This window comes from Geotrypetes seraphini, chromosome 2, assembly GCF_902459505.1.
Source record: "Geotrypetes seraphini chromosome 2, aGeoSer1.1, whole genome shotgun sequence".
Lineage (NCBI taxonomy): Eukaryota > Metazoa > Chordata > Amphibia > Gymnophiona > Dermophiidae > Geotrypetes > Geotrypetes seraphini.
In genome coordinates, this window is record NC_047085.1 from 269,256,399 (window position 1) to 269,271,335 (window position 14,937).

The 14,937-nt window shown below is 39.9% G+C and overlaps 1 protein-coding gene across 5 annotated transcripts in view; it reads left to right on the forward strand.

Moving 5' to 3' along the window:
• Window positions 1-14,937, forward strand: part of NR4A3 (nuclear receptor subfamily 4 group A member 3) — a 121,219-nt gene that overhangs the window by 10,904 nt on the left and 95,378 nt on the right. For all 5 annotated transcript variants that reach the window (XR_004537975.1, XM_033929638.1, XM_033929639.1 and 2 more), the window contains exon 3: window positions 2,193-3,043. Coding sequence is in view for 4 of the 5 variants with exons in the window: in XM_033929638.1 (XP_033785529.1) it covers window positions 2,195-3,043 (849 nt within the window). In the remaining variant the exon portion in view is untranslated. The remainder of the gene's footprint in view (window positions 1-2,192; window positions 3,044-14,937) is intronic.

Below are 14,937 nucleotides of genomic sequence, written 5' to 3' on the forward strand. Positions count from 1 at the left end.
TGCTAATTCCTACGAGCAGACAAAGATTACACACGTAAAGTAACTCCTGCTTCGGACCACATGTAACTTTGTGGGGGAGTTTTTGGGTTGGTTGTTCTATAAAGGTAAAATAGAAAACAGGTTTCGACACAACTTTAGTGTATGAATCAAAATTATCAATCAAGAGAGGAAAAGATCTCAGATGCCTGCACTGGAGTAGAATAGAGATTCAACCAGTAACAGCAGGTCAAGGTATCTTTTATGGATCAGAAAAACCTCCCGTTATTTAATCAATACTTTTTTAAAATGTGTTTTAAAAATATATTACACTTTTTTTTGGATCATTCATATAACTTATGGCCATTTTGAAGGGCATATTCTTCAAGTTCCCTGACGAAGCCAGAAACGCTGGCAAAATGGGTTCTGTTGGGCTTCCTACAGCATTAAGATAAGTGCTTTATTTATACTGGTCTGTTCTACTCCAGTGCAGGCATCTGAGATCTTTTTCTCTCTTGACTGATAATTTTGATTCATACCCTAAAGTTGTGTTGAAACCTGTTTTCTATTTTGCTTTATACTCTAGTGAGGTTTCTACCATTGTTTCAATATATTAGAGTTCTATAAAGGTATAAAGGCAACTTTCCCTGCATTTGCCATGATAGAAAATCACTGTCTATATACGTTCTTTGTCACCATATTTTTGTTGCCTTAGGGATTGCATAACCTAATAAACTGGTATACAGATATGGAGGTCAGAGGTTCAAATTTATCTCGAGGCCTGCAGCGGTTGAGTGACATTTTCATCTGACTGATCTTTGCTGGACTGCATAAAATGGTTTGATGGTTCTGTACACTTCCCTCTAGGTCAGGGGTAGGGAACTCCAGTCCTCGAGAGCCGTATTCCAGTCGGGTTTTCAAGATTTCCGCAATGAATATGCATGAGATCTATTTGCATGCACTGCTTTCAATGCAAATTCATTGGGGAAATCCTGAAAACCCGACTAGAATACGGCTCTCGAGGACCGGAGTTCCCTACCCCTGCTCTAGGTGAAGCCTACAACATGGGCTACTGTTAAGATGTTTTATTTTATTGTTAACTCCAGTTTTTAGTAGCAGCTAGGTCCAATTCCATCAAATGGGACTTTGTGCTAAAGTATCGCATCTTAATGGTAACCCACTTTGATTATTTCCCTGAATAGTTATGGAAACTAACTTGCTCATTCCCAATCCTCTGAAATGAAGTTGAGGTATATTGACAGTCCAGTGGTGAAAATGTGTTCTGGAGGTGCTGGGGCTCTGCAGTCTTCCCCCAACGACTACATGAGAGCCCGTTGTATATAGTACTCTTTGGTCAAATGCGATTACAAGCACTTTAAATCAGTTCTAAGGCATATTTGTAACCCACTGGGCGAAAAGTTATCAACAGTGGAGATACAAATAACAGAGATGAAAATATATAAAAGACTGGAGGGGCACCTTTCATTTTTGAAAGTTTTGTGTACACTGCAATTGTGTCCACAACTTTACTCCCACCCCCCCTTCTTACAAAGCAGCGCGAGATTTTTTTAGCACTGGCCAGTGCGCTACTCCGATGATCATAGAGTTCCTATGAGTGTCAGAGCAGTACAGAGCATTCAGCGTGCCGGGCAGCACTAAAAGCTTCTTGCGGGGGTTAATGGTTGTCATGTTCTACAGCCTAATAACTGCAGATACCTACAGGGGGAGATATGTGATTTCTGGGATTAATTACTTTTTTATTGATAAATATTTCTCATTTTTTAAAGATGCAATTAGACCACATCTGAGGCTAAAATGTTGCAGGATTATGCAGTTGATGTCCCTCTATTTTCTGGTCTAAATTCACATACCTCACTTTTGGTACATTTTTTTTATGTGTCACCGGGCATTCCTTTTACTCGATAAAACTCAAGAAAGGAACATCCTGTGAATGCACAGCAATCGGCAAAGCGTCGTCATAATTTTATCCCATCAACAACTGCAAAAACTTGTTTCATTTCTTTTCCTAGAATGTAGGATGGAATGTTGCTTCCTGGGAATGCCCAGTGTCTTAACTTGTTGGCCGCACTGAACTCGAGAGGAAATTGTAGAATATAAATATTGCAATGTAGTGTAACAAATCTGAAAACGTGCTAAAAAAAAATAAACCAAACAGATGATGGCATTGTTGATAATTAAGCATTTCTCACTTTCAGATATGCCCTGCGTGCAAGCACAGTATAGCTCTTCTCCACCTGGTTCTAGTTATGCAGCTCAGACATATGCTTATAGCTCTGATTATAGCTCCATGATTATGAATCCAGATCACACCAAATTTAGCATGGACTTGACCAGCACAGAAATTACCGCCACTGCAACAACATCCCTGCCTAGCTTCAGCACCTTCATGGACGGCTATACCGGAAGCTATGAATTCAAACCTTCTTGTCTGTACCAAATGCAATCTTCAGGCCAGAGACCTCTAATCAAGATGGACACTCACGTAGCTGGTTACCATTCCCCAGCCCCAGCACTGATAGAAGATGTTATGCCCAGCACGTCAGTGTACTTTAAACAATCTCCACCCTCCACTCCAACTACACCTGGATATCCATCTCATCAGACGTCCTTATGGGATGAAGCTCTAGCACTGCCACCAGCACAGACATGTATGGCTACCAGACACTTGATGGAAACTTCAATGAAGACTGGTCCTCCACGGTTTCCTCTCTTTCACTTAAAGAGCTCTCCGCCTCATACTCCTGCTTCTAGCAGCCATATGTGCTACGACCCAAGCCCTCCTATGTCAATTGGTTCTGACAGGGCTGCTGGACAGGCAGCATTGGAAACTCTTTCATACACTTTACCAGTAGGTAAAGGATCTAGCCTGGCCTTTCCCCCACTTGCACTGAACCAGGCCACCAGCCTATTGGCAGAGAGCAGCCTTCCCTCACCCCCCAGCAGGAGCTCTTCATCAGGGGAGGGAACCTGTGCTGTGTGTGGAGATAATGCTGCCTGCCAACATTATGGTGTCAGGACCTGTGAAGGCTGCAAAGGCTTTTTCAAGGTAAGACAGTCAAGAGCTGGGTTTGATTTAGAATATGCTTTCAAAGTCTTGATAATAACAACAGATCCATACACAATTTATCTTTAAAATCAGCTTTTAATATGGTTGGTTTTGAGAGTAATTTCTGACAAAAGCAGAGAGGTTGTATCAAACAAGACTTTATATTTCTATAGGGAGTTGGGACAGTTTTACAAAAGGATGCTTATGACCATGTAACAAATAGGCATCTATTGTTGTTTTATTTATAATCTGCCTTTTATCACAGTGGAATACAGTACGACACACACAGTAAAATTGACTCACTACATAAAAATATCATCAAAAAACATAAATCAAATCCATAAGATCAACATTTTATACAATCGTCAAGTCATCTCTTCCATAGCAAACAACATACTACAGTTTCAGCTGGCATACTTCATAAGACAAAACAAATGATGCTTCAATAGTTTTTTTGAACACACTTAACCTCTGCTATTGCCTAATATAAGATGAAGCTTATTCCACTCTTCTGGTCCTGAGCAAGAGAAAAACCCTGCATAGATGATTTTATATTGTGTTTTATTCCCTGATTGTCCAGCACTTCTTGTTGTAAACTGCCTCAAACTCTTATGGCCTTGGCAGTATATAAAAATAAAATTATTATTATTATTATTATTGACCATCTGTAATCCGATCTCTTTCCTTGTTGGTATCGACAGATCACTCTGTGTAGATGAACGCAACTTTGTCAATGAAGTATAAGGAGTTATACATTTTACCAAATATTTAGGAGGATGGCGTCAAGAGTAGAAGCTAATCTGAAATTTGACCTTAATCCAACAAAGTTTATTTTATTTATTTAAAACACTTGTAGCCCGCATATCAACCATCTAAGCGGATAACAACGATACATACATAATTAAAACAAAACATTACATACATAATAAAACAGAACATAGCAGATTATTAAACAATCGGTAATTATAGTAACAATCAGAAACATGATCCACCTGCAGGAAACAGAACCACCTGCAGGAAATCTGTTTCATAAAAACTTAATACCAGACACACACACTTACTCGAGATAAAAGGTATGGTCCTAAACCGTCATATCTAATACCCAATTGAATTGATGAAAATAATTTTTTAGGACCTTCAGGAGGTGAGTTTTCAGAGATTTATATCCCAAATGTAGGATTCCTTAAAGGGAAGAAAACACCATTTATCTTCATCAGGTCATACATAATAGTTTCTGGATTTTCAAAGTAATTCTCAATAGTGTTCAATAATTCAATTGTAGTTTTAAGTTTAACACTTATTCTTAGGTTCAAAACATAAAAAGTAAATCTTTCATAACAAGCCAATTATTCATTATCTAATAATTATCTTGTAAAGCTTCATATATAGAAGTAAAAGAATCATAAATCTAGGTTTAGGGAGATATTTTTGACATGAATCCATGTTTCCCATACTAACTGCTTCACAGAAAAGGTTCCTGAAAATACAAGAGGAATCATAAATTTTGTCCACACCACAGTGCATGCATAATTACATCCACAAACTTTGGTCCAAATACCTTCTACTTCAGCATTCAACCATTCTCCTGTGGCTTAGCCAAAATAACCCCTCCCCCAAATCTTATAGCCAATCACAGAGCCAAATTAGACCGTCATCCATTCCACTTTATTCTGTCCCAGTGGCATCACTGATTTCAACTTGTAGATCCAATATCATCCCTTAAAAGTAAAATTCATTTCATATTGCCATCCTCCCTCTTGACTTGCACAGAATCTATAATTCTCCAATTAATATCCGTCACTAGATGTTGCATTCCAATCAGTGTTGAACAAGTGGTTTCTGTAAGTTGTTCGACACTGATTGGAATACAAACATCAAATGATGGACATTCGTGGGAGAATTATACATACTATACAGGATGGCAGTGCTTGCTTAGTAAAAGGGATATTCTTTGCTATGGCGTTGAAAGAAACATGATTTCATGTCAGAGCTAAGCCCCTGAACCAACATTTTAAAAAATGAGTATTTTAGCTATACAAAAGTTAAAAATCTGAAATGAAAATCTGAATGAAAAGTTAAAAATCTGTAAATTAAATAAAATGAAACTGAACATTTAAATTTGATATTGAAAGAACTGGATTATGACAATTATGGTGAAGGTTTCATGGTAAATAGCTTTTCCGAGGGTCACCTCTGAAAGTCTAATGCTACTGAATATAGTATTTTTTGTCTAGGAGGATGATTTTTGAATGAGTTTTTTTCTCTTATGATCTAGAGTGGATTTCAGTGTCCTTTATGGTGGTTATTTTATATAAAAACAACATATGTACCTATAAAACAGGTTCCTAGAATCATCTCTAGTAACACACAAATGCAAGCAAACACTTTAAATGCATGTTCCAAAGTTTGTGCAATTGTGTGTGTGTGTGTATTATGTGCATTTACCACATGTTTTATAACATATATGCATACATCTCGACTCTACCCAAACTATGGGGTTCTTTTACTAAACTGAGGCAAAAAGTGGCCTTAGTACCCTTTATTTAGGTCTTTCCTGCACACTAAGGCCATCTTTCCCATGACCAGAAAATGGCTGATTTTTCCATTTTCCAAATTAATGGTCATGTGCTCATTTTACCATTAGCATGTGGCCATAAAAATATTAACATGTCAACCCCTACCACCTCTTATTTCCATTCTAACCCCGTCTAATCAATTATCATGTGGCGTTGTCCCACACACTGACTGATGCACACCCACACCTACTCCCCACCCTCAGACATTCCCCCTTTTAGGAAAATAAAATGTAAGTTTTTTAGGCATGTATATAGTGCTGACAAAGTGCATATTTTACCACAGGATGCCAGAGCACATCCCATGTTAAGCCTTTTTAACCTACGGTAAACACTCACTAATGCTTACTATATCTAGTAAAGGGGCCCCAATGTCTCTAGGGCAGTGATTCCCAACCCTGTCCTGGAGGAACACCAGGCCAATCGGGTTTTCAGGCTAGCCCTAATGAATATGCATGAGAGAGATTTGCATATGATGGAAGTGATAGGCATGCAAATTTGCTTCATCATATTCATTAGGGCTAGCCTGAAAACCCAATTGGCCTGGTGTTCCTCCAGGACAGGGTTGGGAACCACTGCTCTAGGGAATACCAATGTACAGTACATGTATGAGTTTGTACTATATTGTCAAAAACAAAGGGAATCCACCAGTTGAGTCCACAGATAACAGGAGAAACCAAAAAACAAGAGAAAATGTGGAAAGAAAGATCTTGACGTAATAGTTTATTTGAAATCTTCACAAATAAAAGCAATGCAGACAGATAATGAATCCATGTAACACACAGGCTAACTATGGTATGGACCCGACACAGCTGTCCGGATGCTTTTTCTGCATACCATAACTTTTGTAGCAATACAGAATTGGACCCCAGATGAAGGTTATTTATGACCAAAACACAGACTGTGTCGGGTCCATACCACATTTACCCTGTGTGTTACACGGATTCATTATCTGTATCGCTTTTATTTGTGAAGACTTCAAATAAACTATTACGTCAAGCTCCTTTCCACAGTTTCTCTTGTACTATATTGTCAACACATCTCCAAAAAATCTCCCTATTAAGTTTGGAGGTATATTTTGTTTACAGTATCTACTTTTATCCAAAAGAGCACATGTTGACAGCAAGAACTATGTCTTTATAGGTTACAAATTCAGTATTGGTTGAAAGATCTTTTTTTATGGAGATTGGTTCAGAGCTTGATGATTATTATTTATTTATTTAAAAAAAAATTCTATAATGTTTAAAACCTAAACGGTTTAATGTGCTACATTTAGGACCTCTACTGTCCTAATTGTGAGCTCTGCAAGTAGCCTACAATGTCACTACTTATCTGTTCAGTGGGGCTCACTAATTTGATCACTTTTATCCTATTTTTGTAAATTTGCATTGGCTTGAAATCTATTGGCCTGTTCAGTTTAAAGTGCTAGTACTTATCCATAATTGGTCATCAAAATAGTAGTAAAACTTATCCACTATTTTGTCTACAACCCTTATATATACATATTTTTATATGGCATGTAAATCCCTAGCCAGAGACCACATGATCTAAGCTAAGTATATGCTTAAAGCACTTTAAAATTAATATAAACAAAAGTACAAGTAAAAATTAAACAGATAAATAAGATTTAGAAAAGAAAAAGGGACCCAATGACGAGCTGACACGTAAAACTTAGAGCAATGAGATATATTGAGCGCTAAGTGGTGCCGCTGAAGTTCCTATAAAAAAAATATGTATATATAAGGGTTGTAGACAAAATAGTGGATAAGTTTTACTACTATTTTGATGACCAATTGTGTGAGATTTACACCCTTAGAAAAATTTACATACACAGTGCATATTACATGAGTACCTATCCATAAAGCACTAATAGTGATTCACCTTTTTGTATTGCCTCTTCTTTGAGCCTATAGTGCTCATTTTCAAAGCAGATGGCTACCTAAAAATGCCTAACAAAATGTCCATCTGATAAAAATGTCCAAATCCTTATTTTGGAAAGTCAGAATTTGGATGTTTCACGCTGCAGTTTGTCCATATAGCAAGAGAGGGTGTTATGAGTGTGTTTGGGCAGGACTAGGGAGAGTTTTTAAAAGTAGGACATCCAAAAGTGATTTTCAAATGGGAAGAAAAGTCCATATCTAAAAAGAAGTATAGTAAAACCTTGGTTTGCGAGCTTAATTCGTTCTAGAAATCCAAAGCACTCGTATATCAAAATGAATTTCCCCATAAGAAATAATGGAAACTCAGACGATTCGTTCCACAAACCAAAAATTTTAATAGAAAATACTGTACTGTAGTTATACTACCGTCCCCCGGGACAAAATGAGCAGACGGATGAAGAAATGTTTTCAGAGATTAGGAAAGCTTGTGAAATGGGCAACAGTATGATAATGGATGATAAGAACATAAGAACATAAGAAGTTGCCTCCACTGGGTCAGACCGAGGTCCATCTCGCCCAGCGGTCCGCTCCCGCGGCGGCCCATCAGGTCTGCGACCTGTGAAGTGGTTTCTGACCACTTTTATAACCTACCTCAAGTTCTATCTGTACCCCTCTATCCCTTTATCCTCCAGGAACCTTTCCAAACCCTTCTTGAACCCCTGTACAGAGTTCTGGCCTATCACTTCCTCCGGAAGCGCGTTCCATGATTTCAATTACCCCAACATTGACTGGTACACTAGATAGATTGTGAGCCCACCGGGACAGATAGAGAAAATGCTTGAGTACCTGATTGTAAAAACTGCTTAGATAACCTTGATAGGCGGTATATAAAATCCTAATAAACGTGAAACTTGACTGGTTAAATGTTACATCGGGGAGTGCTAGGGAGGTAAAATTCTTAGCTGTCATAAATGACTGCTTCTTGGAGCAACTGGTCTGGGAACTGACAAGAGGGGGGTGCTATTTTAGATTTGCTCCTTAGTGGAATGCCAAGACATAGTACAGGAGTTAACTTTGTTGGGTCTACTGGGAAACAGTGATCATAACGTAATCAAATTTGAGCTGATACCGGGAGTAACTTCGCAATAGAAATCTACTGTAGGGGCGTTTAATTTTCAAAAGGGCGACTATGATAAAATGAGGAAAATGGTTAAAAAGAAGCTAAAAGGATCAGTTGCAAAGGTCAGACAACCAGGCATGGATGTTATTTAAAAATACCATTGTGGAAGCCAAGACCAGATGTATCCCACATATCAGCAAAGGTGGAAAGAAGAGGAAACAAGAGCCGGCGTGGTTAAATGGTGAAGTGAATGAGACTATTAGAGGCAAAAAAAAAAAAAAAAAATCCTTTAAAGAATGGAAAAAGGATCTGAATGAAGAAAATAAGAAGAAACACAAGTATTGGCAAGTTAGATGCAAAGCATTGATAAAGACAGCTAAGAGAGATTATGAAGAGAAACTTGCAAAAGAGGCAAAAACTCATAGCAATTTTTTTAGGTACATTGGAAGCAGAAAATCTGTGAGGGAATCTGTGAGACCGTTGGATGATCAAGGAGCGAAAGGGGCGCTCGGGGAGGATAAGGCCATACTGGAAAGACTGAATGAATTCTTTGCTTTGGTCTTTACAGAAGAAGATGTAAGAGATCTACTTGAACTGGAAATGGTTTTAAAGGATGATGATGTGGAGGAACTGAAAAATCTCGGTGAATCTGGAAGATGTACTGAGCCAAATCGACAAGTTAAAAAGTGATAAATCGCCAGGACCGGATGGTATACATACCAGGGTACTAAAAGAACTCAAACATGAAATTGCTGACCTGCTGTTAGTGATCTGTAACCTGTTGCTAAAATCGTCTGTAGTACCTGAAGATTGGAGAGTGGCCAATGTTACGCTGATTTTTAAAAAGGGCTCCAGGGGAGATCCGGGAAATTACAGACCAGTAAAGCTCACTTTATTGCCGGGCAAAATGGTAGAAATGAGTATAAAAAATAAAATTGTGGAACACGTAGACAAACATGATTTAATGAGTTCAGCCGAGGGAGATCTTGCTTCACAAATTTGCTTGACTTCTTTGAAGGTGTGAATAAACATATGGATAAAGGTGAGCCGGTTGATATAGTGAATTTAGATTTTCAGAAAGCTTATGATAAAGTTCCTCATGAGAGGCTCCTGAGAAAATTAAAAGTGTCATGGGATAGGTGGCAAAGTTCAGTTGTGGATTAGGAATTGGTTATCGGATAGAAAACAGAGAGGGTAGGGTTAAATAGTAATTTTTCTTAATTGAGGAGAGTAAACAGTGGAGTGCCGCAGGGGTCTGTACTGGGACCGGTGCTATTTAACTTATTTATAAATGATCTGGAAATTGGAACGACGACTGAGGTAATTAAATTTGCAGATGGCACTAAACTGTTCAAAGTTGTTAAAACGCATGCGGATTGTGAAAAATTGCAGGTATTATTGTAGACAATACAATGCAACTTTCAATCCAATGTGTGGCAGCAAACAGGATGCTGGGAATTATTAAAAAAGGGATGGTCAACAAGAGTAAGAATGTCATAATGCCCCTGTATCACTCTATGGTGCAACCTCATCTGGAGTATTGCATTCAATTCTGGTTTCCTTTTCTCAAGAAAGATATAGTGGCCCTAGAAACGGTTCAAAGAAGAGCAACCAAGATGGTAAAGGGGATGGAACTCCTCTCGTATGAGGAAAGACTAAAACGATTAGGGCTCTTCAGCTTGGAAAATAGACAGCTGAGGGGAGATATGATTGAAGTTTACAAAATCCTGAGTGGAGTAGAACGGGTACAAGTGGATTGATTTAGGGACACTCAATGAAGTTACAGGGAAATACTTTTAAAACCAATAGGAGGAAATTTTTTTTCACTCAGAGAATAGTTAAGCTCTGGAATGTGTTGTCAGAGGATGTGGTAAGAGTGGATAGCGTAGCTGGTTATAAGAAAGGTTTGGACAAGTTCCTGGAGGAAAAGTCCATAGTCTGTTATTGAGAAAGACATGGGGGAAGCCACTGCTTGCCCTGTATTGGTTGCATGGAATTTTACTACACCTTGGGTTTTGGCCAGGTACTAGTGACCTGGATTGGCCATTGTGAGATTGGGCTATTGGACTTGATGGACCATTGGTCTGACCCAGTAAGACTATTCTTATATTCTTACTTGTATTGCAAGACCTTGCTCGTTAAAAACAGTCACTACACTCCCGCAGAATCAGAGAGAGAAGAACCATCGGCTCAGTTGTGACACACATATACAGTGCGTACTTTTATTGCAAGACCTCACAGCGTCTTCAGCTCAGTTGTGACGATATGCCGCGCATATAGGTGCTTGTATTGCAAGACAACGCTCGTATATCAAGTTAAAATTTATATGTACTCAATAAAAATGATTTAAACTAAAATTTAATGAAACATTTTGCTTGTCTTGCAAAACACTCGCACAGCAAGTTACTCACAATCCAAGGTTTTACTGTACATTTTTATCTAGATCTGTTTTGCTGTGATTGAGCATCTGACCACTGAAGGGCTTAAGGCATAACTCCTCCTTAATCCCCCAATGGTTGCTGTCCTTCTCATTCTACCCTGAAAGTGAAACCAGAAAGGAAAACCAGGTTGTACACTGTGGCATAGCTGTGCCATGGACCCCCCTTCTTTTCCCCACCTCACAAGCACCCCCCATGCACCTTGTGAAATGTTCACCGGCATGAGCAGCATCTTCCACCGCCTACTCACACCGGCTTTGGCTCCCTTATGACATCTCAACCAGGAAGTGACGTCAGAAAGGAGCCGAGGCCGGTGCGAGCAGGAGGTGGAAGATGCTGCTCACACCGGCAAACATTTCAAGAGGTTCACAGGGAGGTGGAGAGGCACTGGTGCCCCTGCCAAGATGGTGCCTGGGACAGTCTGCCCCCCCTGCCCCCCTTACTAAGCCATTGGCTATATGTCAGCTGCAGGTATTATGGGAAATCTTTAAAAAATAGCAAGTAGATTAGAGGAGTAGCCTAGTGGTTAGTTCAGTGGACTGTGAACCAAAGGACGCAGGTACAAATCCCTCTGTAATTCGTATCAATTTGGTTTTTTTTTCCTGGGGCTCTCTCCAGGAATGGAAAAATACTTGCTATACCTAAAGATATAAGACACCTGCAAGCCTGAAGGCTATTGAAGTGATGTACATTTAGGTATAGTAGGATTTTTTTCTGTTCCTGGAGGGATCACATTAAAAAAAAAAAAGTGGGATTTAAATCTGCATCCTTTGGTGTACAGTTTAGTACATTAACCACTAGGCTACTCCTTTTCTGTGTAGCCATTTTTATAAGAATGCTGCCAGACAGAAGTCCCTGTGCCTTGGTTCCCCCCTCCTCCTTTTTACAGTATAATTTAAATGTTTCATTGTGTAAAATAGTTGTTCAGTGTGGATGACTCCAGTGTAAGAATGTCCTTCTGACATATATTTTCAAACAGGAAATCTGGACATCTTTCCTGTTTGAAAATGGCTATGAGATGGTCGTGTTTTTTTGGACATTATGAGAAGAACATTCTTTCGAAAATGCCCCTCCACCTCATTTGACTTGGATGTTGAGGTCTAAGAGAAAGAACTTTTAGACCTATCTCTGTTGGGTAAGGAAGGAAGAGAATCAATCACAGATATATATTTTCTTTTCTATGGCAGGCCCAATACTCTTTGTATCTCAAAGGAAACGCACAACTCCACAGGCAGAGCAGGATTTATTCTTCGAGGGCTCCTAGGCACCCAAGTACACTGGGCCCCCAGGCCCCACCCCACCCCGCCCCCATTTATCTGTTTTCTTATTTACTTCTTTATTTCCACTTGTATTTCTTAAAAAAAAAAATTCAAAACAAACAAAGATTTAGCATACTAGTGCACAGTTTTTCTTCTATGCAACCCCCAAACATCTCTGAACAAATCCCCCTTCCTTACCTTCCCACCTACTTACCCAGGACTTTAACTCTGAACCCTTTCCATATATGCATATATAAAAGTGTTCAAATATTTGTAAAGCAGTAATACTATCCGAAATATAAGTCTATATTAATAACCAAGTTTACAACGCCTCTCAACTGCCTCACTCTACATCAACCAACTGTAACCCATATGTATAAACAACCAAATCTATAACTCCTCTAGTATGTTCCACTCCATGTATGTTAACTTGTAACGAAACAACAAGGCAAGCAGTCCACCAAAGAATCCAACATGAAACAAAAGAAGATTGGCAGAAAATAAGGAGATTCAAATCAGGTTAATTCAAGGTGCTCCCAAGAACCATGCCTGATGCATTTCGCCAAACAAGGCTATTCAACGCTAACAAAAACCCATGTCTTTCATACAAACAGAACACAGAAAACACCTTCACCTAGTATGGAATATGTAATCACAAACTAACCTTTTCCCCTTTTACAAAACTGTAGTATGTTTTTAGCCACGGCCAGAGCTAAAAAATGCTCTACAGTTTTGTAAAAGGGGGGATAAAATAGAAATACATAAAGGATAAATAAAACCACCAAGAAGCTGGACTCTGCATACAATGCAACACCACAGAAACAGCAATGCAAGTCCCCTAAACCAAAAAAATAAATAAATATAATTTTTTTTTCTACCTTTGTCTTCTCTGGTTTCTGCTCTCCTCTTCTTCTTGTCACTCTCTTCCTTTCATCTTCTATTCTTCTGTGCCTCTTCCAGAAATTGTTTGCCTCTCCCTTCCATCTCTTCTTCCTCTCCATTGGTGTGGCATCCATCATCTTCCCTTTCCTCCTCCAATGGTCTGGCATCTCTCTCCTCCCCTTCCCTCTCCCACACCCCCATGGTCGGGCATTTCACTCTCTCTCTCCCTCCCATTTCCATCAGCACATGCCCCCTTTCTCTCCTTCCAACCCAATTCCATCCAGGATCCTTCCACCTTATGTCTCTCTCCCCTTTCTTTGCACCCCAATTCCATCAGCATCTGCCCCCTTTCTTTCCCTTCAACCCAATTCCATCCAATATCTCTCCCCTTCCCCTGCACACCATTTCCATCAGCCCCTTTCTCTCCTTCCACCACCCTTCCATACCATCCTTCTCACAACCCTTCCATACCACCCTGCCTCCTTTCTCTACCTCCACCATCCTTCCATACCACCCTGCCCTCTTTCTTTCCTTCCACCACCCCTTCTATGCTCCTTTCTCTCTCCCCTCCAAACATTGCAGCTGCTGGCTCTGCCCGCTGAGCTCCTTTGCCCAAAAGCAGCATTAGAACAGCTGACAGCAACGGCAACGGGTCCCCCCTGCAGCAATGGCAACAGGCCTCCCCCCAGAAACAGCAACATGGCCGAATCTGTTACAGGAAGATCCCGCGATGACTGCTCTTTCCGGTCCATCCCCCTCTGACGTTACCTCTTCCGGAGCAAGTAAGTGATGTTGGAGGGGGATGGACCGGCAGAAGCAGTCATCACGGGACCTTCCTGTAACAGATCCAGCTGCGTTGCCGTTGCTGTGGGGGGCTGTTGCCATGGAGGGGGCCCGTTGCTGTTGATGCCAAGAGGGGCCCGTTGCTGTTTTAAAAAATGGCAAGGTGAGTTGTCCTCCTTCAGCAGGCCCCCCTCACATTTTTGGGCCCTAGGCACATGCCTATTGGGCCTATTGATTAATCCGGCCCTGTCCACAGGTGAAAACAGAAACCAAAAAAGAAGTGGGGAAGGGACACCGTCAATCAACTTCAGGGACAATTGATTTATTAAAACTAAAGTATATGGATAATTGATACATAAAGAGCATCTACATAAAACAATGCAGGCATAACAAGAAATCTTTCAATCCTTTTTCATGCTGGATCCTAACATGATCCGTGTTTCGGCTAAAGAAGCCTTTTTCAGGGGTGTATAAATGAAGTCCAGTAGATGGCGCCAGAATACAAATAATGAAACCAAAAAAGGAATACTCTGGATATCCTGTTGGGGGCCTGCTGCCTGACGCGATACCTTAGAACACAAATTTGTAAAATGCTACAGGCTTCTGCCTAAGCAGAAAGACGTCGCTACTGATTTTTTTTTTTTTTTTTTTTTTTTTTTTTTTTTCCCTATGGCAGGCCCAATACTCATTGTCCTATGAGTTATGACCAACTGTTCAGTTGGAGTAATTTAGGATGCGATTGAAACTGAGCACAATACTCTTAAGTGGTGCCTCACAGATGAATTATACAGGGACATTAACACCTCTTCTTCTGCTGGTTATGCCTTTCTGGAAATTCTGCATACAGAGAAGCATAAATAACAGATGAAAAGAGGTGTGTATGGCCCTCTACAAGTCATTGGTGAGGCTCTACTTGGAGTATTGTGTTTAGTTTTGGAGGCCATATCATACTAAAGATG